This window comes from Entelurus aequoreus, linkage group LG01, assembly GCF_033978785.1.
Source record: "Entelurus aequoreus isolate RoL-2023_Sb linkage group LG01, RoL_Eaeq_v1.1, whole genome shotgun sequence".
NCBI classification, from domain to species: Eukaryota; Metazoa; Chordata; class Actinopteri; order Syngnathiformes; family Syngnathidae; genus Entelurus; species Entelurus aequoreus.
The window spans coordinates 65,136,315-65,160,458 of NC_084731.1; the positions used below are offsets into that span (position 1 = coordinate 65,136,315).

The 24,144-nt window shown below is 39.3% G+C and overlaps 1 protein-coding gene across 3 annotated transcripts in view; it reads right to left on the reverse strand.

The window, feature by feature from the left end:
• Positions 1–215: 215 nt before the first annotated feature.
• Positions 216–24,144, reverse strand: part of LOC133655839 (uncharacterized) — a 247,619-nt gene continuing 223,690 nt past the window's right edge. For 2 of the 3 annotated variants that reach the window (XM_062056397.1, XM_062056407.1), the window contains 5 exons: positions 3,067–3,144; positions 1,550–1,624; positions 1,310–1,450; positions 1,036–1,106; positions 216–371 (listed from right to left, as the gene is read on the reverse strand). In XM_062056397.1, the coding sequence (XP_061912381.1) occupies positions 363–371; positions 1,036–1,106; positions 1,310–1,450; positions 1,550–1,624; positions 3,067–3,144 (374 nt within the window). In that variant the 3' untranslated portion in view covers positions 216–362. Of the gene's footprint in view, positions 372–1,035; positions 1,107–1,309; positions 1,451–1,549; positions 1,625–1,713; positions 1,792–1,896; positions 1,989–2,141; positions 2,260–2,461; positions 2,624–3,066; positions 3,145–24,144 lie in introns of those variants that run through there. The other variant, XR_009827057.1, reaches the window with a different exon arrangement.

The window sequence follows — 24,144 nt, forward strand, 5'->3', positions numbered from 1 at the left end:
CCTTGTATTTTTAAACTAACAATATTGTCAATAGGCAGAAACATAAAATGGTCAATTCACTCTATAAAGTAAATATATATAATATATATTTAAAAAGTAAATATACATATTTAATCTATTAGGCTACAACTTCAAGGAAACACTGCTCCATGCACAGCTAACATATCAGAAAATGAATAACTGGTGAATGACAAGAAGTCCAATAAAAGGTTGTTTATTTATACATATACATCTCTATTCCTCCTGAGGAGGTGGAAGCGGGACTCGTCTCCTCGTTGCCCGATCCCCCACCAAGTTGAACCACCTGATGGCGTGTTTGGTGACCTCAGCGTCCGTGGCTGACCTTGTCAACACATTTTTACTCACAGCACCTGTAATCAAACAAGATTACAAGACAGATACGTTTATGTTTATGGTATGTAGCATCCAAAGCCAAGTATGCTTACACAATACAAAATATGTGATAGGTATTAAGGAGCTTACATTTGAAAAAAAAAACATGACTTAAAGTTACTGGAGGTGGTTAAAATAAGGTGTGTAAACTATGAATTTGTGATCAGGGTATAAGTGTGCAAGACATCCAAAATGTTTAAACAATATCGTTATTTGGTTCCTTGATCAGAGTACTTGTTTGGCTCTGTTGGATGACGGCGGCGGGGGGTTGGGGGTGGGGGGCATAAATGAATATCCATAACCCAACTTTGGGAGGTTGACATTGTTTTCTTATTATATTTGTACTATCATTCTATGTTTGCCAGGGGTGTCCAAAGTGCGGCCCGGGGGCCATTTGCGGGCTGCAGGTCATTTTTTAACGGCCCCAGGGCACATTTTTAAAAAATATGATCGAAATAAATAAAAAACACTAAAAGTGGTATTTAAAGAGCAAACAGGTGAAATGTAACAAGAAAATGTAGCAATGTTTACTCTAATCACACAAAGCTGCCATGTAGGCTGTTTCTTTCTTTAAAAAATAATAATGAATCAAAATCAATGTCATTATGAAATATTGACCTATTCAAGGCTTAAGAAGTTTACCTTCGCAATCAGCTGGTCTTGGTTGTGCTTAATAGTTTCCAGCAGGCTAAGGATGTGGATTACCTCAGGCGCTGTTGACAAACAGCAGTATAAAATTAACATGTTTCAGTGTTTATCCTCATTACTCATAATCCTGACATTAGCTATTGACCTTAGTTAATGACAAAAGTTATTGACAAAGTTTGAAGAAAATATGTGATTGCTTGTGAATTTGAATTTTTTCCAAAATTTGTGGCACAGAATGACCATCCGGTATTTGTCAGTTATTGCTCACCAGAGCAGGAAATGTTGTCGGCCATTCTTCCCCCTCGCCATGTTGGCCTGTAGGCCAGGCTGGATCCAGGCTCCTCTGTCTGCCACATGTTGAGGGCTGCTGGTGAGGGGGGTGGAGGGAGTCGAGGAGGGACTGCCGTTCCTAGTGAGGTGGGCATTGTGAGAGAGCCATCAGTTAACCATGACTGGTAATACCCAAGGGGCCTATCTATACACTAATATTTCAGAGATCAGTCCCTACCTTGTGTAACTCTCTGCATGTTTAATGCAGGTGCTGGTGAAGGCATATGAATGTGTCCTTCCCCATGGTGAGGTGCTAAGGGAGATACATTGGTATTAAATGGTTGTGATCTGTTAACCATGGTTACTGGATGCTGAGATATTATTTCAGAGATCAATCTTTACCTAGAAAGTTATTTCCAGTTGAGGAGTCGAGTTAACAAGTACTCATGACTCTTGCTGGCACTCGGCGAGATGGTGGAGCTGGGAGAAGGGATACAAGGAGAGGGGAATATCTTTAGCACTAAGAATGTTAACCATATCTTTTGGTGGTTTTGTTGTTTTCGATGTTAAGAGATTATTCCTTACTCTGCCTGTGCAATTGGCTTGCCAACCCCAGAGATGTGAGGTCACTATTTCCCGGGTCTTCTTCGCTATCATCTGAGTCCCCGAGACGATGGCTGTTGGGTAACCATATCATTAGGATTATTGCAATACCAAAATTGCCAAATATACATATAGTACAAGCATCTCTGGTCTATTTTTGAATGCTACCGGAAATAACCTTCCTATTACTGTAGAAACATGACAAAAACAAGACGGAACACACTTACACTGGCTTCCTGTTCCTTTTTTCTGACAGCTCCTCGTTCTCTGCCTCAGATTGCAGGTCTGAGGTGTCGCAGCCCTTTCCATATTGTTGCATTATTTTTAATGCGTCTTTGTAGTTGTCTAAAATTGAATATGTTAAAATGAACATGAGTTTCAAATTAGCTGTAGAGCTGAACAGAATATTATTATTATTGATGATGATAAATCAGGTCTCTCTCTTACAAGAGACCTGGTCAGAACATAGACACAATAGGTTATTCCAAGCATAAAGAGAACCAACTATGACGTTATTTTTAAACAAGAAGATTATGAATTTGCATACCACAAGTTCGGACAACAGAAACGTCAAATCTTGGCCAGTTTGGCTCATGCTGCTCCTCATTTAAAGCTGCCCTTTCAATTCTGTCTGTGTTTTTATAGCTGGGCCAGAAAACCATCCTATCATCCTACCATCCACTTGGGACAACCGCAATGTCCCTGTTCATTATAAATTTAATCAGATGAAAAGGCACCCTTAATGTAGAAAGAAAGAAAAGGGGTATTTATTCATCGTCAAAGGAACAACGTGGACAAAAGCATGCACAGGTGTTAGTGTATACAAATAGGCAAGTAAGATGAGCTGAGATTTTACCTGAATGGTGCCCCAAGGTGGTAAGAACTATAAGAAAGGTAAAAGTACAGGTCATAATAGTCAGAACTTCAGCTCAATCGTAAAGTAGGGTTTGAAATTATGGGTGTAGTGTATACAGAGATCAGTCCCTACCTTGTGTAACTCTTTGCATGTTTAATGCAGGTGCTGGTGAAGGCATATGAATACATCCTTCCCCATGGTGAGGTGCTAAGGGAGATAAATTGGTATTAAATGGTTGTGATCTGTTAACCATGGTTACTGGATGCTGAGATATTATTTTGGAGATCAGTCTTTACCTAGAAAGTTATCTCCAGTTGAGGAGTCGAGTTGACAAGTACTCATGACTCTTGCTGGCACTCGGCGAGACGGTGGAGCTGGGAGAAGGGATACAAGGAGAGGGGAATATCTTCAGCACTAAGAATGTTAACCATATCTTTAATATTAATGTGGTGGTTTCGTCTACATCGCTAAATATATCCTGTGGTGTACCTCAGGGATCAATATAGGACCTAAATTATTCAATGTCTAGATAAATGACATTTGTAAAGTTACATAAGATTTAAAGTTAGTATTATTTGCGGATGATACAACAGCGTTTTGTTCAGGAGAGAACACACAGAAGATAATACAAATAATAACAGAAGAAATTAACAAATTAAAAAGATGGTTTGACAAAAACACACTATCTTTGAATCTCAGTAAAACTAAAATAATGCTATTTGGTAACAGTAGAAGAGAAAGTCAAACACAAATAGACGGAATAGAAATTGAAAGAGTAAATGAAACCAAATGTCTAGGTATAATGATTGATGATAAATTGAACTGGAAATCTCAAGTAAAAAATATACAACATAAAGTAGCAAGAAACACGTCAATAATGAATAAAGCAAAACATGTTCTAGACAAAAAATCACTTCATATTCTCTACTGTTCACTAGTGTTACATATCTGAGTTATTGTGTAGAAATATGGGGAAATAATTACAAAAGTACACTTCATTCATTAACGGTGTTACAAAAAAGATCAGTTAGAATAATACATAATGTTGGATATAGAGAACACACAAATCATTTATTTATTGAATCAAAGATACTGAAATTCCACGACATAGTGAATTTGCAAACAGCTAAAATTATAAACAAAGCAAACTATAACCTGCTACCCAAGAATATACAACAATTCTTCTCAAAAAAAGAGGAGAAAAATCATCTTAGAGAGAAATGTAATTTAAAACATTTGTACGCACGTACAACACTTAAGACCTTCAGTATATCAGTATGTGGAATTAAATTATGGAATGCATTAAGCAAAGCAATCAAACAATGTACTAATATGATCAATTATTTATGCTTACATGTGGAAATAATAATAATAATAGTGAATAAAATAATAATAATAAAAAAAGGTAAATAAAGCATAAAATAGTCTCTAATAAATTAATTAAATAAAAAACAGCATATAAAATATATACATCAGCAAATAACAAAAATATAGATCAAGAAAAAGGATCCTTAATATGTGCAGCAATTTTTCCCACTCACATCACCTCATTTTATATTTTTTTCTACAATTAACTATGCCAAAAAACACATAGACATACCTTTTTTTGTAATGGAAACAAAAACAACAGGGCGTCACACACAGCTAGTCCACAGTAAACAGGATCTCGAGCTCCACTAAAGAACAAAGAAAGAAATAATACACACTCATATTAATAGCAAAGAACGGCTGTTTCCACTCTGTTAACGTTACGTTGTTATAACGAAGTAATAGCGACCTGGGCCTAAACAACACTGACAATAAAGTAATACGCTTTCGTTTCAACCAGTTGGAAATATGTGGAATGTCGTAGCATGTAACCTACACACATTCACAGCGTCTAACAAAAGATAGCCTAAGTTAACTGTATTGAACGTTACTCACCGGCTTCACAAAACACAGATAAAAGACAATTTTACAATAGCACGGCGAAAAAATGACCGTCGTTGTGTGGGTTTTTTGACGAATAACACTCTTTTCCACTTTTCTTCGCTCGGGCCTCACCTCCCGCGTGCAGCCATTTCGAATTTTCTGAATACGTGACGTCAGACGCACGTCCCCATGCAAAGCATTCTGGGAGGCGGCGCTGGAAATAAAAGCCTTTTTTTACAGAATATAAAGTTTTACTGCTAGTCCTAATATCAAACAACGTCATTACAATCATACATAAATGATGATGGAAACACAAAGGCCGATCTTTACTGCGAATGTAGCAATAAATCAATAAATCTATACTTACGTTCGTGTTCCAGCAAAGAAAGTCCAGAGATCTTGGCTCATGCGCGTACACGTCTGCGGGTGCAGACATTGGTCGGCTCAGCGCGCGTAGGCGGAGCCTATAACTCTAGGCGGCGCGTGCCGGTTTAGTTTGTCGCGTCCGCGTATGCGAATCAGACACCAGTCCGCTCAGGATCAGCTGTCTGACCGTACAATTTTCAGAGGCGGAGCTGTATCCTCTAGGCGGAGCCAAAACGAATGTGACAGTAACGCGGGTTGGGCGACTTGAAGGCGGATCCGTATAGCAGTCTTCTGCTGTGTGGGTATATATATATATATATATATATATATATATAAAAAATATATATATATATATATATATATATATATATATATATATATATATATATATATATATATATATATATATATATTAGGGCTGTGAATATTTGGGTGTCCCACGATTCGATTCAATATCGATTCTTGGGGTCACGATTCAATTCAAAATCGATTTTTTTTCAATTCAACACGATTCTTGATTTAAAAACGATTTTGTACCGATTCAAAACGATTCTCTATTAATTCAAAACATAGGATTTAAGCAGGATCTACCCCAGTCTGCTGACATGCAAGCAGAGTAATAAATAAATGATAAATGGGTTATACTTGTATAGCGCTTTTCTACCTTCAAGGTACTCAAAGCGCTTTGACAGTATTTCCACATTCACCCATTCACACACACATTCACACACTGATGGCGGGAGCTGCCATGCAAGGCGCTAACCAGCAGCCATCAGGAGCAAGGGTGAAGTGTCTTGCCCAAGGATACAACGGACGTGACTAGGATGGTAGAAGGTGGGGATTGAACCCCAGTAACCAGCAACCCTCCGATTGCTGGCACGGCCACTCTACCAACTTTGCCACGCCGTCCCAGTAGTAGATTTTTGGAAAAAGCTTTTATAATTGTAAAGGACAATGTTTTATCAATTGATTGCAATAATGTAAATGTGTTTTAACTATTAAATGAACCAAAAATATGACTTATTTTATCTTTGTGGAAATATTGGACACAGTGTGTTGTCAAGCTTATGAGATGCGCTGAAGTGTAAGCCACTGTGACACTATTGTTCTTTTTTTTTTTTTTATACATGTCTAATAATAATGTCAATGAGGGATTTTTAATCACTGCTATGTTGAAATTGTAACTAATATTGATACTGTTGTTGATAATATTCATTTTTGTTTCACTACTTTTGGTTTGTTCTGTGTCGTGTTTGTGTCTCCTCTCAATTGCTCTGTTTATTGCAGTTCTGGGTGTTGCTGGGTCGGGTTTGGTTTTGGAATTGGATTGCATTGTTATGGTATTGCTGTGTATTGTTTTGCTAGATTGATTAATAAAAATAAAAATAAAAATTGGAAAAAAAAAAAAAAAGCGATATTTTAAAAATGACAATCGATTCTGAATCGCACAATGTGAGAATCGCGATTTTTTTCCCACACCCCTAACATATATATATATATATATATATATATATATATATATATATATATATATATATATATATATATGTATATATATATATATATATATATATATATATATATATATATATATATATATATATATATACAGTCCTGGTCAAAAGTGTACATACACTTGTAAAGAACATAATGTCATGGCTGTCTTGAGTTTCCAATCATTTCTACAACTCTTATTTGTTTTTGTGATAGTGATTGGAGCACATACTTGTTGGTCACAAAAAACATTCATGAAGTTTGTTTCTTTTATGAATTTATTATGGGTCTACTGAAAATGTGAGCAAATCTGCTGTGTCAAAAGTATACATACAGCAATGTTAATATTTGCTTACATGTCCCTTGGCAAGTTTCACTGCAATAAGGCGCTTTTCGTAGCCATCCACAAGCTTCTGGCAAGCTTTTGCTTGAATTTTTGACCACTCCTCTTGACAAAATTGGTGCAGTACAGCTAAATTTGTTGGTTTTCTGACATGGACTTGTTTCTTCAGCATTGTCCACACGTTTAAGTCAGGAGTTGGAAAGGCCATTGTAAAACCTTCATTCTAGCCTGATTTAGCCATTCCTTGACCACTTTTGACATGTGTTTGGGGTCATTGTCCTGTTGGAACACCCAACTGCGCCCAAGACCCAACCTCCGGGCTGATGATTTTAGCTTGTCCTGAAGAATTTGGAGGTAATCCTCCTTTTTCATTGTCCCATTTAAAGCACCAGTTCCATTGGCAGCAAAACAGGCCCAGAGCATAATACAACCACCACCATCCTTGACGGTAGGCATGGTGTTCTTGGGATTAAAGGTCTCACCTTTTCTCCTCCAAACATATTGCTGGGTATTGTGGCCAAACAGCTCCATTTTTGTTTCATCTGACCACAGAACTTTCCTCCAGAAGGTCTTATCTTTGTCCATGTGATCAACAGCAAACTTTCGACTTGATATCTTAAAGGCCTACTGAAACCCACTACTACCGACCACGCAGTCTGATAGTTTATATATCAATGATGAAATCTTAACATTATAACAAATGCCAATACGGCCGGGTTAACTTATAAAGTGACATTTTAAATTTGCCGCTAAACTTCCGGTTCGAAACGCCTCTGAGGATGACGTATGCGCGTGACGTAGACCGGCGAACACGGGTATGCCTTCCACATTGAAGCCAATACGAAAAAGCTCTGTTTTCATTTCATAATTCCACAGTATTCTGGACATCTGTGTTCGTGAATCTGTTGCAATCATGTTCATTGCATTATGGAGAAGGAAGCTGAGCAAGCAAAGAAGAAAGTTGTCGGTGCGAAATGGACGTATTTTTCGAACGTAGTCAGCAACAACAGTACACAGCCGGCGCTTCTTTGTTTACATTCCCGGAAGATGCAGTCAAGATGGAAGAACTCGGATAACAGAGACTCTAACCAGGAGGACTTTTGACTTCGATACACAGACGCCTGTAGAGAACTGGGACAACACAGACTCTTACCAGGATTACTTTGATTTGGATGACAAAGACGCAGACGTGCTACTGTGAGTATGCAGCTTTGGCTTCTAAACATTTGATCGCTTGACCGTATGTGCGCAACTTTTTTTTGCGTATGTACGTAACTTTTTAAAAATATATAAGCTTTATGAACCTTGGGTTAGGTGAACGGTCTTTTGGGCTGAGTGATTGTGTGTGTTGATCAGGTGTTTGAATTGTATTGGCGTGTTCTATGGAGCTAGGAGCTAGCAGAGGAGCTAGGAGCTAGCGTAACAAACACGCAGGTGTTTTTATGCAGGATTAATTTGTGGCATATTAAATATAAGCCTGGTTGTGTTGTGGCTAATAGAGTATATATATGTCTTGTGTTTATTTACTGTTGTAGTCATTCCCAGCTGAATATCAGGTACCGTGAGTATGCAGCCTTGGCTGCTAAACATTTGACAGCTTGACCGTATGTGCGCGTCACGTACGTAACTTTTTAAAAATATATAAGCTTTATGAACCTTGGGTTAGGTGAACGGTCTTTTGGGCTGAGTGATTGTGTGTGTTGATCAGGTGTTTGCATTGTATTGGCGTGTTCTATGGAGCTAGGAGCTAGCAGAGGAGCTAGGAGCTAGCATAACAAACACGTAGGTGTTTTTATGCAGGATTAATTTGTGGCATATTAAATATAAGCCTGGTTGTGTTGTGGCTAATAGAGTATATATATGTCTTGTGTTTATTTACTGTTGTAGTCATTCCCAGCTGAATATCAGGTCACCCCCGGCTCTCACAGCATCTTCCCTATCTGAATAGCTTCAACTCCCCACTAGTCCTTCACTTGCACTTTACTCATCCACAAATCTTTCGTCCACGCTCAAATTAATGGGGAAATTGTCGCTTTCTCGGTCCGAATCTCTCTCACTTCATGCGGCCATCATTGTAAACAATAGGGAACTTTGCGTATATGTTCAATTGACTACGTCACGCTACTTCCGGTAGGGGCAAGCCTTTTTTTTATCAGATACCAAAAGTTGCAATCTTTATCGTCGTTGTTCTATACTAAATCCTTTCAGCAAAAATATGGCAATATCGCGAAATGATCAAGTATGACACATAGAATAGATCTGCTATCCCCGTTTAAATAAAAAAAAATCATTTCAGTAGGCCTTTAAGGGTACATAAAAAGTCAACAATATACGGCAAGAATTAAAAAAAGAAACCGTTAGTATTTGTTGGAAAACGACACAGAGCACCACACAATTGTTTTTACAAAACTCACCTCAGCGTCGCAATCAGGGAGTGAGGAGGAAGGGGAGGTGCTACAGCAGCTAGAGGAAACTACGGAAGCCTGACGGTATGCCATGACAGGAAGGAGTAAAATAAAATAACAGTCATGGTCAGTTATTTTGACCAAAAAAAAAATAGTGTGGCAAATATGATAATACAATATTTGTTGCAATATTGGATACTATTCATGATTAAAAAGGCATGCAATTTTTTTCCTGTCAAAATGAAAATACATTTATATATTAGGAAAATATTATGTACTTTGTTGGCACATATTATTTCCAGGCATGTGACACCTGTGCTGTATTTTTAAACTGCATATCCAGTCAATATTTGGCACTTTTTGAGCCACAACTACTTGATAGTAAAAATATTCATAGCAGCGACACAAAGTCCCTAATTACATCCAGCAGATGGTGCTGTTGTGCTACAAAAAAGTGATTTTGTGGCACAATGATCACTTCAACTCAGTCGAGGCTTTTCCTGTTCAACTTTTGTGATGTTTGCTGCCAACACCAAACTTAACTTCTTCTCTCATTGTAAGAACGTCAAATGCATTCCTCCAGCATTTAAAATAGCTGAAAAATATATTATTCTTTGGTTTTCTCAAGCCGTTACCTTGATCTTCCGAAGTCCTGCAGTATATTACTATAAACAAAGGCAACGTCCAAATGCTCCAAACACAGAAATGATCAAACACCACGGAAACACATGCAGCAGGAAAACGCTGCAAATCGAAAAATGCTTCAGTGGCATAAACCAGGGGTGTCAAACTTGTTTTCATTGAGGGCCACATTGCACTTACGGCTGCCCCTCAGAGGGCCGCATGCATGGATGTAATTTGGGGAGGGGGAACATGTCCTTTGCACTTTTTCCAAAAGGCAGTTTTATGTCCAAAAAGAGTGTAACACTATTGAATAGAGAAAAGTCAAACACTTGTACCAGGCGGAAAACCGCCGCAAAAATAGCTTCTAAAAAATGCCGATTAACAAACAAGTTGTTTATTTCCATTGTTTAGATTTTGGAGAGCAGTGCAAAAAGAGGTAACAAGAAAGTTAAGACAAGACAAAACAAAGATGCAAGCAGGAGAGATAAGGGAGAAGGGAAGTGTCCGCCTTTGATAAGTGCCAGAGAGAAAAAATTAAATTATAACAATGTAAAAAAAATATATATATAATAAATATAAAATAATAATTAAGTTAAAGTTAAAGTATGGACTCAGACTTAAACTTTAACAGCCACATTAAGTTGATAACATCAGCAGATTTTTACCACCTAAAACATTGCCAAAACCAGAGGAAAAATGTCTCGATCAGACTTAGAAAGACTAATTTGTGCCTAGGCCAGACTAATGTAAAGGCCTTCTCACTGGGCTCTCTAAACCAGTTGTAAAGCAGCTGCAGTATATATGCAATGCTGCTGCTCGAGTCCTGACTGGAACCAGGAAACACAACCATATTAGTCCAGTGCTTAGGTGACTGCACTAGCTTCCTGTCGCTCAGAGAACAGACTTTAAAACCAGCTGTAAAACAGCTGCAGTGTATCCTCAATGCTGCTGCTCGAGTCCTGACTGGAACCAGGAAACACAACCATATTAGTACAGTGCTTAGGTGACTGCACTAGCTTCCTGTTGCTCAGAGAACATACTTTAAAACCAGCTGTAAAGCAGCTGTAGTGCATCCACAATGCTGCTGCTCGAGTCCTGACTGGAAACAGGAAACACGACCATATTAGTCCAGTGATTAGGTGACTGCACTAGCTTCCTGTTGTTCAGAGGGCAGACTATAAAACCAGCTGTAGAGTAGCTGCAGTACATCCACAATGCTGCTGCTCGACTCCTGACTAGAACCAGGAAATACAACCCTTTTAGTCCAGTGCTTAGGTCACTGCACTGGCTTCCTGTTGCTCAGAGAACAAACTTTAAAACCAGCTGTAAAGCAGCTGCCAGTACATCCACAATGCTGCTGCTCGAGTCCTGACTGGAACCAGGAAACACGACCATATTAGTCCAGTGCTTAGGTGACTGCACTAGCTTCCTGTTGCTCAGAGAACAGACTTTAAATTCAACTGTAAAGCAGCTGCAGTGCATCCACAATGCTGCTGCTCGAGTCCTGACTGGAACCAGGAAACATGACCATATTAGTCCAGTGACTAGGTGACTGCACTAGCTTCCTGTTGCTTAGAGAACAGACTGTAAAACCAGCTGTAAAGCAGATGCAGTATATCCACAATGCTGCTACTCGAGTCCTGACTAGAACCAGGGAGTACGACCATATTCGTCCAGTGCTTAGGTCACTGCACTGGCTTCCTGTTGCTCAGAGAATATACTTAAAAATCAGCTGTAAAGCAGCTGCCAGTACATCCACAATGCTGCTGCTCGAGTCCTGACTGGAACCAGGAAACACGACCATATTAGTCCAGTGCTTAGGTGACTGCACTAGTTTCCTGTTTCTCAGAGAACAGACTTTAAATTCAGCTGTAAAGCAGATGCAGTACATCCACAATGCTGCTGCTCGAGTCCTGACTGGAACCAGGAAACATGACCATATTAGTCCAGTGATTAGGTGACTGCGCTAGCTTCCTGTTGCTCAGAGAACAGACTGAAAAAACGGCTGTAGAGCAGCTGCAGTACATCCACAATGCTGCTGCTCAAGTCCTGACTGGAACCAGGAAAAACGACCATATTAGTCCAGTGCTTGGGTGACTGCACTAGCTTCCTGTTGCTCAGAGAATATACTTTAAAACCAGCTGTGAAGCAGCTGCCAGTGCATCCACAATGCTGCTGCTCGAGTCCTGACTAGAACCAGGAAATACGACCATATTAGTCCAGTGTTTAGGTGACTGCACTGGCTTCCTGTCGCTCAGAGAATAGACTTTAAAACCAGCTGTAAAGCAGCTGCAGAACATCCACAATGCTGCTGCTCGAGTCCTGACTAGAATCAGGGAATACGACCATATTAGTCCAGTGCTTAGGTCACTGCACTGGCTTCCTGTCGCTCAGAGAACGGACTTTAAAACAGATCTTCATGTTAGAACCATAAGAACCATCACAAACTCAGAGAACCTCCGGGAGTGGTCTCCTGCTGGTGCCTAGAATCAGGACCAAACATGGTGAGGCTGCGTTTCAGTTTTATGCTGCTAGAATCTGGACTAGTCTTCCAGAAGAGGTGAGACAGGCCTCAACGTTGACAATGTTCAAATCCAGGCTAAAACGCTTTTGATTTAACTGTGTTTTTCATTTGAATTATGATTGTTTTCATAAATATTTTATATTTAAAACAATTTAATTCTCTGTAAAGCACTTTGAATTGCCTTGTTGTACGAATTGTGCTCCATTAATAAACTTGCCTTGCCTAATTCATGTTTTAATTATGTTCAATGTGTGTGTTTATTGCATCCAAACTAACTTTTTATTAAGTCCAAAATATGCATCTAATTTAAAAGAGCCATATGTAATAATGTCATGTCAAGTCATCATTAAGTGGCCCTGATATGTCAAAAGGCATTAATAAATCATGTTCTTTTCCAATACCTCTGTAACTGATAACATTAGTTCAGCTGGGATATGCTCATTTCAAAATTAGATTTACAGCCCCGATATATTATTGTTTTCATTTCGATGCCCCGCCCTCCACCGTTTGACCAATTAGAACGTCCGTGAGTGTGTCACATCCAGGTTGCCTGTTACACACCGCCATCTTGGTCTGGCTACTGCCACTGGTAAAGTTACTAAACATGTCAGACCTTAGTCCATCTAAAAGTTACCATTCTCAACTTATTCATGACAAAGCCAGGAACAAAACCAGGATTTGTATCGGGGGTGCCTTTGAAAGATGGAGACCATTGAAGATTGTTGCATCTGACGGCAAACTTGCTCATTTCCTCCTTGATAGGTAAGTCAGGCATTTACCTTTTCTTATGACTTGTAATAAATGAAAAAGGACATTTGGTGTGTAAACTATATTTTCCAATACAGTCTATGATCTTGTCTAACAAAGATAGTATGTTCCTGCAACCGATATTAGTATGTTAGCCCGGTCAATGACACATGGACATATAGGCTAACGGGGGAAAGATATATTTACATATATTTTGGACAAATAAAATCTACGTGGATATGGGTAGTGTCAGTGCCTATTTCTTTTTTAATATGCTGATACGCTGAGAAAATGGGTTCCAACATCATGGCAATGTGAAACATATGGAGACAGCCAAATCGCATGATAAAATAATTCCTCATTGGTGTTTGCATATTGTGGACTACATGCACCAAGTTATATGGCAATCTGAACAGTTTGAAACAGTAGTCTAGAGGCATACCTTGGTAAAATGTCTCCTCTTTAGTTTTGGCCGTACATTAGGCTGCTAAGCTTATTTTGGCCAGTATAACCATTGCTAGCGTTGGTTGTAGTTGGTTTTAGTCTTTGTTTTCTGATAGCACTGACAATAACCATTTGATTGTTGCGATATTGTACACAGACATGATGTACTTTTTCCTGAAAATAGCCTAATTTCTGTGTAAAATGTGTTGGTTAGAGATTTGTTATTGACAAAACGCTCGTCTATTCAGCTATTATGGTCCCAACCCCTAGTAAGAGGCAGTGGAAGTTTGAAGTTCCTTATATCTGGCAACCTCAATCAGGGAGAGGGGTAGGGGACTACAGAATTTCGACCGTGATTGCAGTACCATTTCTGGCCAGATTTTTACATATGGCTCCTTTAAGTTTAAGTCAAACAGTACAAAACTGGTCCCCATGACCCCAATTTAGCCAGGGGTGACCCTGGCCAGCGTCCAGTGCAGTGGACTCAGGGCTATTTTGTTCTGAAATGTGTAACTCTGACAAAAGAAAATGTCTTCTACAGAGAACGCTAGTTTTCAAAATGAGAATAATAGTGAAGAGCGAAGTCCGACTCAGTGGTCCTTAGTTTTTCAGGAAATGAGGCCCCTTATTCAACAGTTAAACTTTTGTTTTGTGATCTTGCAGAATTTGCTCCTGGTAACTGTTGGAGGGTTTGTGATTTTTCTTTTGCATTTGTTTAGGATCTTGCAGCTTTATTGTGATTGTTTTACTATGCGTTTATGCCCTACACTTCCAATACACTCTCGTTGTGTAGTGTGCTGTGTTCCTCCCATATTTAAACATTCATGAAAAAAAGTATTCTGAACACTGAGGAAACATCGGTATACCACATCCTGTGGCCTTAGACATAAAAGCACGCCAGTAAAATAACATGGCTGCACCACTGTATGAGGTTTTTTAAATCAGTTGATTTACTTCAAAGTTTGACCCCCTGCACTCACTCTCTCACTTTAAAGGTGTCAAATGTTGAACGTTATGGCCGAGCTAATGTGGGGAAAATCCAGGCAAAAATACTAACTTAGTACAAAAGCCAAAAGCAGTGAAGATGTCACGTTGTGTAAATGGTAAATAAAAAGAGAATACAATGATTTTCAAATCCTTTTCAACTTTTATTCAATTGAATAGACTGCAAAGACAAGATATTTCATGTTCACACAGAGAAACTTTGTTTTTTTTTGCAAATAATCATGAACTTAGAATTGAATGGCAGCAACACATTGCCAAACAGTTGTCAAAAGGGCTTTTTTACCACTGTGTTACATGACCTTTCCTTTTAACAACACTCAGTAAAGGTTTGGGAACTGAGGAGACACATTTTTGAAGTGGAATTATTTCCCATTCTTGCTTGATGTACAGCTTAAGTTGTTCAACAGTCTCCCTTCTGATATTTTAGCCTTCATATTGCACCACACATTTTCAATGTCTGGACTACAGGTAGGCCAGTCTAGTACCAGCACTCTTTTACTATGAAGCCACGCTGTTGTAACATGTGGCTTGGCATTGTCTTGCTGAAATAAGCAGGGGCGTCCATGATAAGGTTGCTTGGATGGCAACATATGTTGCTCCAAAAGCTGTATGTATCTTTCAGTATTAATGGTGCCTTCACAGATGTGTAAGTTACCCATGCCTTGGGCACTAATACACCCCCATACCATCACACATGCTGGCTTTTACACTTTGCGCCTAGAACAGTCCGGATGGTTCTTTTCCTATTTGGTCTGGAGGACACGACGTCCACAGTTTCCAAAAACAATTTGAAATGTGACCTCGTCAGACCACAGAACACTTTTCCACTTTGCATCAGTCCATCTTAGATGAGCTCGGGCCCAGCGAAGTTGGCGGCGTTTCTGGGTGTTGTTGATAAACGGCTTTTGCTTTACATAGTAGAGTTTTAACTTGCACTTATGTGGCCAACTGTAGTTACTGACAGTGGTTTTCTGAAGTGTTCCTGAGCCCATGTGGTGATATCCTTTATACACTGATGTCACTTTTTGATGCAGTATTGCCTGAGGGATCCAAGGTCCGTATTATCATGGCTTACGTGCAGTGATTTCTCCAGATTCTCTGAACCTTTTGATGATATTACGGAGCGTAGATGGTGAAATCCCTAAATTCCTTGCAATAGCTAGTTGAGAAATGTTGTTCTTAAACAATTTGCTCAGACATTTGTTGACAAAGTGGTGACCCTCGCCCCGTCCTTGTTTGTCAATGACTGAGCATTTCATGGAAGCTGCTTTTATACCCAATCAGGGCACCCACCTGTTCCCAATTAGCCTGTTCACCTGTGGGATGTTCCAAATAAGTCTTTGATGAGCATTCCTCAACTTTTTCAGTTTTTTTGCCACTTGTGCCAGCTTTTTTGAAACATGTTGCAGGCATCAAATTCCAAATGAGCTAATATTTGCAAAAAGTAACAAAGTTTTGCCAGTGTGAACATTAACTATCTTGTCTTTGCAGTCTATTCAATTGAATATAAGTTGAAAAGGATTTGCAAATCATTGTATTCTCTTTTTATTTACCATTTACACAACGTGACAACTTCACTGCTTTTGGGGTTTGTACATAAGTAAACCTGTAAGGAGAGTCGGACCTTTGTGGGTCATTTTAATGCCTTTGAAGATGGCATTATGCAACAGAATGTTCATTTTTAAAGGTTAGAGCAGGAGTGTCTAAAATACTGCCCATGGGCACCGCGAGATGTCTTCAATTTGGCCCGCGACAGGTCATGAGTTTAATAAGGAATCTTACCCACAGGGAGGCTTCTATTAAATCCAATCAAGTAAACAACATAAGATATCCAGGTCAATGACTTTATAGTATGAATTAAAGTGTAATTATATGACCCAAAGCAAACAACCTTCCCGAGTAATGGTGAAGAAAAAAAAAATCCAAGCAGCACATAATGTCAACAGATATGGTCAAACATGACACAACCTGTGGACATTATAAAAAAAAACGTCCAACCTCTCATAAAAAAATAAAAATTACATGCATTTAAATCCATTACAAAGCATGATGGGAGAAATGCAAAACACTCTCCACACGTATCCATGTTTGGTGCATTTTAGCTGTTTGATATTACTGATCAATTACAAAACTTTAAGGAGGTTGTCATGGAAATAAACAAGGTAGAAGTCGAACTTTCACATACTCTTAATATCCTATTATATTATTATATATCTATTATATTATAATATGTAATATATGTGGAATATATATAAATATGTGTATGTATAAATAAAATAAAATATATATATATATATATATATATATATATATATATATATATATATATATATATATATATATATATATATATATATATATATATATATATATATATATATATATATATATATATATATATATATATATATATATATATATATATATATATATATATATATATATATATATATATATATATACATATATATATATATATATATATATATATATATATATATATATATATATATATATATATATATATATATATAAATATATATACTGTATATATATATATATATATATATATATATATATATATATATATATATATATATATATATATATATATATATATATATATATATATATATATATATATATATATATATATATATATATATATATACATATATACAAATTGTTGCGTTGACCAGCATTCCTCCAATGGGGAATTCAAATTGCTAGTCTCTCCCAGATTCTTTTTATGGCAATACGCTGATGTTTATATTCAATCTCCAGGCAATAGTTGGTATTTTGTAGTTTATTCTCAAAGCTAAGAGGACAAACCTGAGACCAACCCAGCACCCAAGCGTTCCCTAGCCCGGTCCAGATCGGTCTACCAAAACCCCGGAACTCCTGTCTACTTCCTCCTTCTCCTGTCCCCCCCACCTGCTGTTTCCCCAGTCTAGCTGTGCTCCGTATCTTAGGAATGTAATGGCAGTCTCAACAAAGACAGCGCTCTGACTCTAACCAAGGACACTCGAATCCAAGCACTTTGTACCACACGAGACATTAGCTGATGTAAATATGACTATAGGAGTTTTTAGAAAGAAGTAACACTTAAATATGGATATGCTTCCAACAAGTCCCCCTTTAAGATCTTCTAATAAGATCTTTATTACTTGTACAAAACTTATAAAGCACGCCCCACATTAAAGTAGGTGCTGTTTTTTTTCTTCAAGCAAGCTAGCAATAAAACAACAGCTTATTTACATGGGAGATAGATGGAAGGAGTCCACGTCAATGTCGTCATGGTCAGGGAAGTAAACCAACAATTCTCGAAAGTCTTAAAGTTACCACTTTGCTAGACCCCCTTTAGTGACACTTAGCCCAAGGGGCGATAAAGCAACCGCATGAGGCTATGATGGCCAAAAAAACTCCGAATGGAGACCAAGGCAGACTTAATTAGGTCAGTCCACCTGCCTAATGTGTCCCTAGACAGGGCCTGGAGGCCCTTTAAGGCCCTCTGAACTGAGCCATCGGGGGTAGTGTTGTTAGGAATGAAGGTACAGCATTGGTCACCAAACATTGCACACACTCCTTCTTCCTTGGCTAGGATGCGGTCAAGGGCTATGCGGATCTGAACGGCCCTGAGGGAGGTCGGGGCAAGTTGTTCAGCAAGTCCCTCAACGGCGTCACGAGTCAGGTTGGTTAGTCTCAACAGTGGCGGGGAGTTAGAGAGGCCGCTGAAACAGGAGTTCCAAGGGGTGTTAATTTGGTGAGTGGGGTCACCAGTCCAACCATAGCACAAAGCCCAACGGCTGACGTCGGGATTCTAATGTACAATCTGTGCTTCCCACAACACCAGAATAAGTCAGCTCGTGCCTAAGGGCCTATCCTAGAGCCATCTATCAGTGTGGTGCACCAGTAACGGTAGATGTCACCCAATTTGTTGGGGGGCGGAGAGGGTCCTGTAATTTGAAAACGCGTGTAATTCAGCTTTTGGGCCACAAAGGGAAGAAGTCGGGTGGCATTGTCAACAGAAGGGTACACATGTCAGTCAACTTAAAAGGGGCGGGGTAAGTGTGGGAAAAGGGACGTCCAGCGGAAGAAGCAACACAGTCACCCAGGTTTTGGCATCCACCTGAGCCACAGGTTGTCTGCACCCGCTCCTAAGGTCAAAGGTCAAAGTTACCAGGCCTTCGGTGGTGATGTCATTAGCACGCACAGATGTGAGCCTTTGAAACACCACCGAGGTGGGGTGGTACTTTAGGTGCTACAGAGGGTGTAGAGGTAGTTAACGCCCTCTCAAGGACATTAATTTTAATAATTCCTTTAGCGTCTGTATCAGTCAGGTCAAGCCCCAAAACAACATAAAAGGGACGATGGGCACAACTTACCAGAGTATGTTGTCTGCATCCGACACCAATGGTTCAGGCTTGAGTCGTAACAAATATAGAGGTTATTACCACGGTAATAGCTATTGTGTCCCCCGTAATTAATCACACTGCACAGGTCAAAAATAAGTCTTGCTATCCCCTTTGACCCAGTCTATTTAAAATCCGCTGTATGTTCTTAGACACTTGTCAGTCACTGTCGTCAGGAAGGATGAACTGAGACACAAAGACAGTAGAACACGCCCAAGCACCAGTCCGTCAGGGAACACTAGTCGGGTGTAACATCCTGCCTTTCGTCTATCAATATCAGAGTAATTTAGGTAACAAAACGGGGATAAACATCAAACTTTTCACTTAATGTAACGACACAGATAGTTATGCTGCAAACAAGCAAGAAAAACTAAGAAACATTTAGCATACTGGATTGGTCTCACACAAGGATATACAATATAGAAGTTGAAAAGAGTAATGTAGGTAGAAAATCTCTCTCGTCTCCTGGGCTGAGGGGCAGATGTTGTGGCGATGTCAGCAATGACATCCCCTGGTGATCTGTCAGGTTCTTCAGCTGTAGTGCAGAGGGAGAGGTGGTACCAGGTGTCCCCTCCACCAGCCAGTCGAAGGGCGTGGGACGTCCGTTCCACGACCTTGAAGGGACCAGTCCACCTGAGCTCTGTCCACTTGCGTTTGATGACCTTGATCTTGACCCTCTCAGCGGGCGGAAGGGAATCTGTACAGAAGAACTGGCACACAAATTCTGCAATTTTTTTTGTAAAATACCATTTTGGGGCTGCTGGTCCTGTGAATGGCTGACCTGTATGCAGCTCATAGGGTGAAAAACTCAAAGGGCGGTAAAACAGTTTTATTCACGGACCTTCGAATGATCATTAACGCTAATTGCAACATGTCAATCCAATTAAATTTGGTCTGTGCACAGATTTTAGCCAATTTGTTTTTTATGTTCTGGTCCATCCTTTCAACCTTACCTTGGGACTCAGGACGGTACCCCAAACCTGTGTTCTAGTCCGAAAGCCTTTTCGACCAAGGCTAAGTGAGTATTTTTTTTAAATGGTTGCCGTTGTCTGACCTAATCTTTTTGGGGAAACCATGTCGGGGTACTAGGTCATTCACACGTCATTTAATTACTGATATTGCATCCTCTTTTGAGGTTGTTGTTGCTTCCGGCCAACCACTGTGATTGTCAACACAAGTCAGTACGTACCTTTTCCCTTGTACCGTATTGATCATATCAGTGAAATCAAAGACTATACATGGTTCACCCTCACCTCCTCCATATTCTAAATTTGATCTACTAAACTACTATCGATGTGAAAATCGTTATTTTCAAATTAAAATTAGTTATAACTTCTTACCCACGGGAAAAATGTTAAAACTATGGAATGTGTCAGAGTCGGATGATTGTCGATTTTGTTCCAAGGAGTCTGTATCCACCCTCACTCACCCCCTTCTGTTTCTGAAAAAGGACTGTGTTAGTCATACTATCACTTTCAGAAACATCTAAGAAAAAGGTCAGCTAATAGTCAAGTAGCGGAGGGCAGGTCATGTTTGAGGTCAATGATTGTCTCTTTAGCCTCTATGGTCCACTGGGGGGTGTTGTTAGGGTAGGGGACCCCTTAGCAATATCACAAATAACTCAAACTCAACTAAACCCTATCTTTTATGTAATTTATTCAATATGGTGAAAGTAACAAAATATGCTTATATTTATATTGTCACCAATACTAGAAAAATACTACCCTTATGGCGGATGCTTTAGCAATAGTATTTTGAATTTTTACCACACCTGTTGGCCCCAATAATTCATTAAGTCAAGCTCATGTTGTAGAAAGTTGAATGATGCGGACACGTTTGTTACTGAATACTTTTTATCAGACTTCTGCCATGGCAACTTTGTGTATGTAATGAGCAACTATAATTATTTGATATGCTTAAATGTGTAATGTGTCGTTTTAGCTCAGCTGTTGTGTAGCTGCTAGCTCCTCGTAGCCTACAGGTGTCTAAAGTGCAGCCCATAGTTATGTGTTTAACATAACCATGGGCTAAACCTAAACAATTGAAAATGTGGTATTTGGGTGTCGGTGTAATGTTTGGCAGCTACGCCGTGTCTTATCATTGGACCTAAGTTCTTTGGTTTTGTAGGCGAGACAGAGAGCAAGGGAACAATGTGGGACACTATTGTGTCCATCTTATACCATGCTAGCTGTTGCAAAGATAGGTCAACATGAGCAGCCACAACTTGAGCTCCAACATATATAAATAATCATAACATATGGAGAGTCGGGTGGCAGAACACACGGAAGCATCTCAGCCAGTCATGGTTTTCACTGCTAGAGCAGTTGGATGTCAGCCATTCCTGTTGTTTCAGGCTGTGGTATGAGCTCATGGAGTAGTCTTGGTAGTGGTGTCGCAGCTGGGTGGTTCAGCCGTCAGGTAACACCAGGAATGTTCCTTCTTTGCGATCTGAATGTCAGGGTACAGTCTGTAAAGGAGGTCCAGCAATCTGAACCGGAAGTGGTTTGGTGACAGGTAACCTTCTTGTGACCCCAGCGAAGCCTTCGACCTTTAAAGAGGAAGCACACAGTTGTTGTTTTTTGTACCTCTGCATTCAGAATCGAATGGGTGGCTGATAAAATTGTCCCTTGACACTTATGTCCAGCAGGGGTCCTGTCGGTACTTCCTGCTGCGGCTCCTGATGTGGGCGTCCTCTTACACGCCTTCGTGTTCGTTTGTTGGCACGACGGAACCTTTCCTGTTCGGAAATGTTCAGACAGTCACGACTCCAGTGACCAGGCTGGTCCCAGCCGAAACAGTGTCTACCCCAGACCGGCTTTGAACCATCGTGTTGTCCACCACCCAAGTCCAACCGCACGTCTGTTGAGGATTCTTTCCTCCATCTGTTGGAACTCAAAAGCAAGGTCACCCACTGCTGAATATACCCTAGCTGATCTTTGACCTTTTGGTTCTTTTAACCTTTTATCTTCAGCGATCTGTAATTTAAGTAGTCGTTTCCTTGTTGCTCTGTCATTAGCCCTATTTTGCATGGGATGAATAAAATGTCCTGCCATATATTGTTTTTGGCACAGTGTATATCAGGGTTAACTTTGTCCAAAGTGTTTGGCCAAAGGTTCCCTCCCGGAGGTACAGGTGGGAAACAAGGTCAACAATGGCTTGCATGTATGCATCGGCAAGAGACTTATATTAAAGTAGGCCCCTATAATTGTCATGTGTCAAAAATGTCTGGTGTGCACCACCCTCTGCTGGAGGAAAATGGTCAGACTTGCAAAATAAGGGGTTAATACTTTCTCTTTTAACGTTGATGTTCCAGGTAATTTAATGTTCAGTGAATGTATAGGATAGGCCGATGTCGTTGTGGCTTGTACAGCCCTTTGAGACACTTGTGATTTAGGGCTATATAGATAAACATTGATTGATTGATTGATTGATGGTTGATGGTTGATTATATGACCAAAATGAACTTATTTCATTTATTCATTCATTTTCTATCGCACTCATAGTTTTATTCCATCTTGCATCTAATTATTCCTATTGATTTCTTCCCATTTCACTCAAACAACTAAACAAACAAATAAACAAACTTGCAGCTAACCACAATCAACAGCATACCATTTACGAATACCTTCATTTGTCACTTTCTCATCTTTCTTTCACTTTCGTTTTCCTTTACAAACAACCTCCTGTACCCTAACTCTTCCTTACACTTCACACAATGTTTCTATTTTCTGTTCTCCTAGAAACCATTCACGTAACGTAAGGTTATAAACATCCTTTTCCCCTATTGTTAATGTCATTTGTCAAAAATGTCTGCCATAGGAAAATGGACAGACATGTAGAAGGGGTTAATTTTCGGAGGCAAGATTAATCTTAGAGGGGGCGTGTTAATACCTCCTTCTCTTGTCACTGGAGTAGGGGGCGGTGTCCCAGTCAAAGTCTGGGCGGGTCGTTTGAATTGTCTTGCGCATGAGCGGCAGACAAAAAACCATCAGTCTCTTCTGACATTAATCATCGTTTCTTTTGCTGCATTTCGTTTTTCCACATAATCCCCGTTTACTTTTATAGTACGCCAAACTCTTAAATTCTCTCCCTGAGTGTTCCATTTTCACCAGCGCACACACACACACACACACACACACACACACTCAGCAGCACACACACACACGAGCACGCGTAAGCACTCCCGCACGCACACACACACACACACTCAGCAGCCCACACACACATGAGCACGCGTAAGCACTCCCGCTCACACACACTAACACTCAGCAGCACACTCTCTGCGTTTCACTTTACCATAAAACTTCCAGTTACTTTTTTATTTATTTTTTATTTTATTTTACCAGACATTTGAGTTCACGACTTTTCGAGTATTGTAAACTCCCTCTTGACCCTTTCAAGGAACGTTCTCCTCTTTTTTTTTTTTCTTTTTTTTTTCTTTTTCTCTACCTGCTAGTTCCATTATCGACAACCGTCCATTCAATTGATCATTACACAGTAATGATTAATTACATTCCTCCCCCGCTGATATCACATTTCTGTTTTTCACACTCCAAGGCCATGTGTCTATATTTTCTTAATTCTAGTGCCCTTATCGCACTGGGATCTTCCACGATTGTCCCACGATTCGATTCAATATTGATTCTTGGGGTCACGATTCGATTCAAAATTGATTTTTTTTTTCAATTCAACACGATTCTCGTTTCAAAAACGATTTTTTTTCCCGATTCAAAACGATTCTCTATTCATTTAATATATAGGATTTCAGCAGGATCTACCCCAGTCTGCTGACATGCAAGCAGAGTAGAATATTTTTGTAAAAAGCTTTTATAATTGTAAAGGACAATGTTTTATGAACTGATTGCAATAATGTAAATTTGTTTTAACTATTAAATGAACCAAAAATATGACTTATTTTATCTTTGTGAAAATATTGGACACAGTGTGTTCTCAAGCTAATAAGATGTGATGCAAGTGTAAGCCACACTTGTTCTTTTTTTCTTATAAATGTCTAATGATAATGTCAATGAGGGATTTTTAATAACTGCTATGTTGAAATTGTAACTAATATTGATACTGTTGTTGATAATATTAATTTT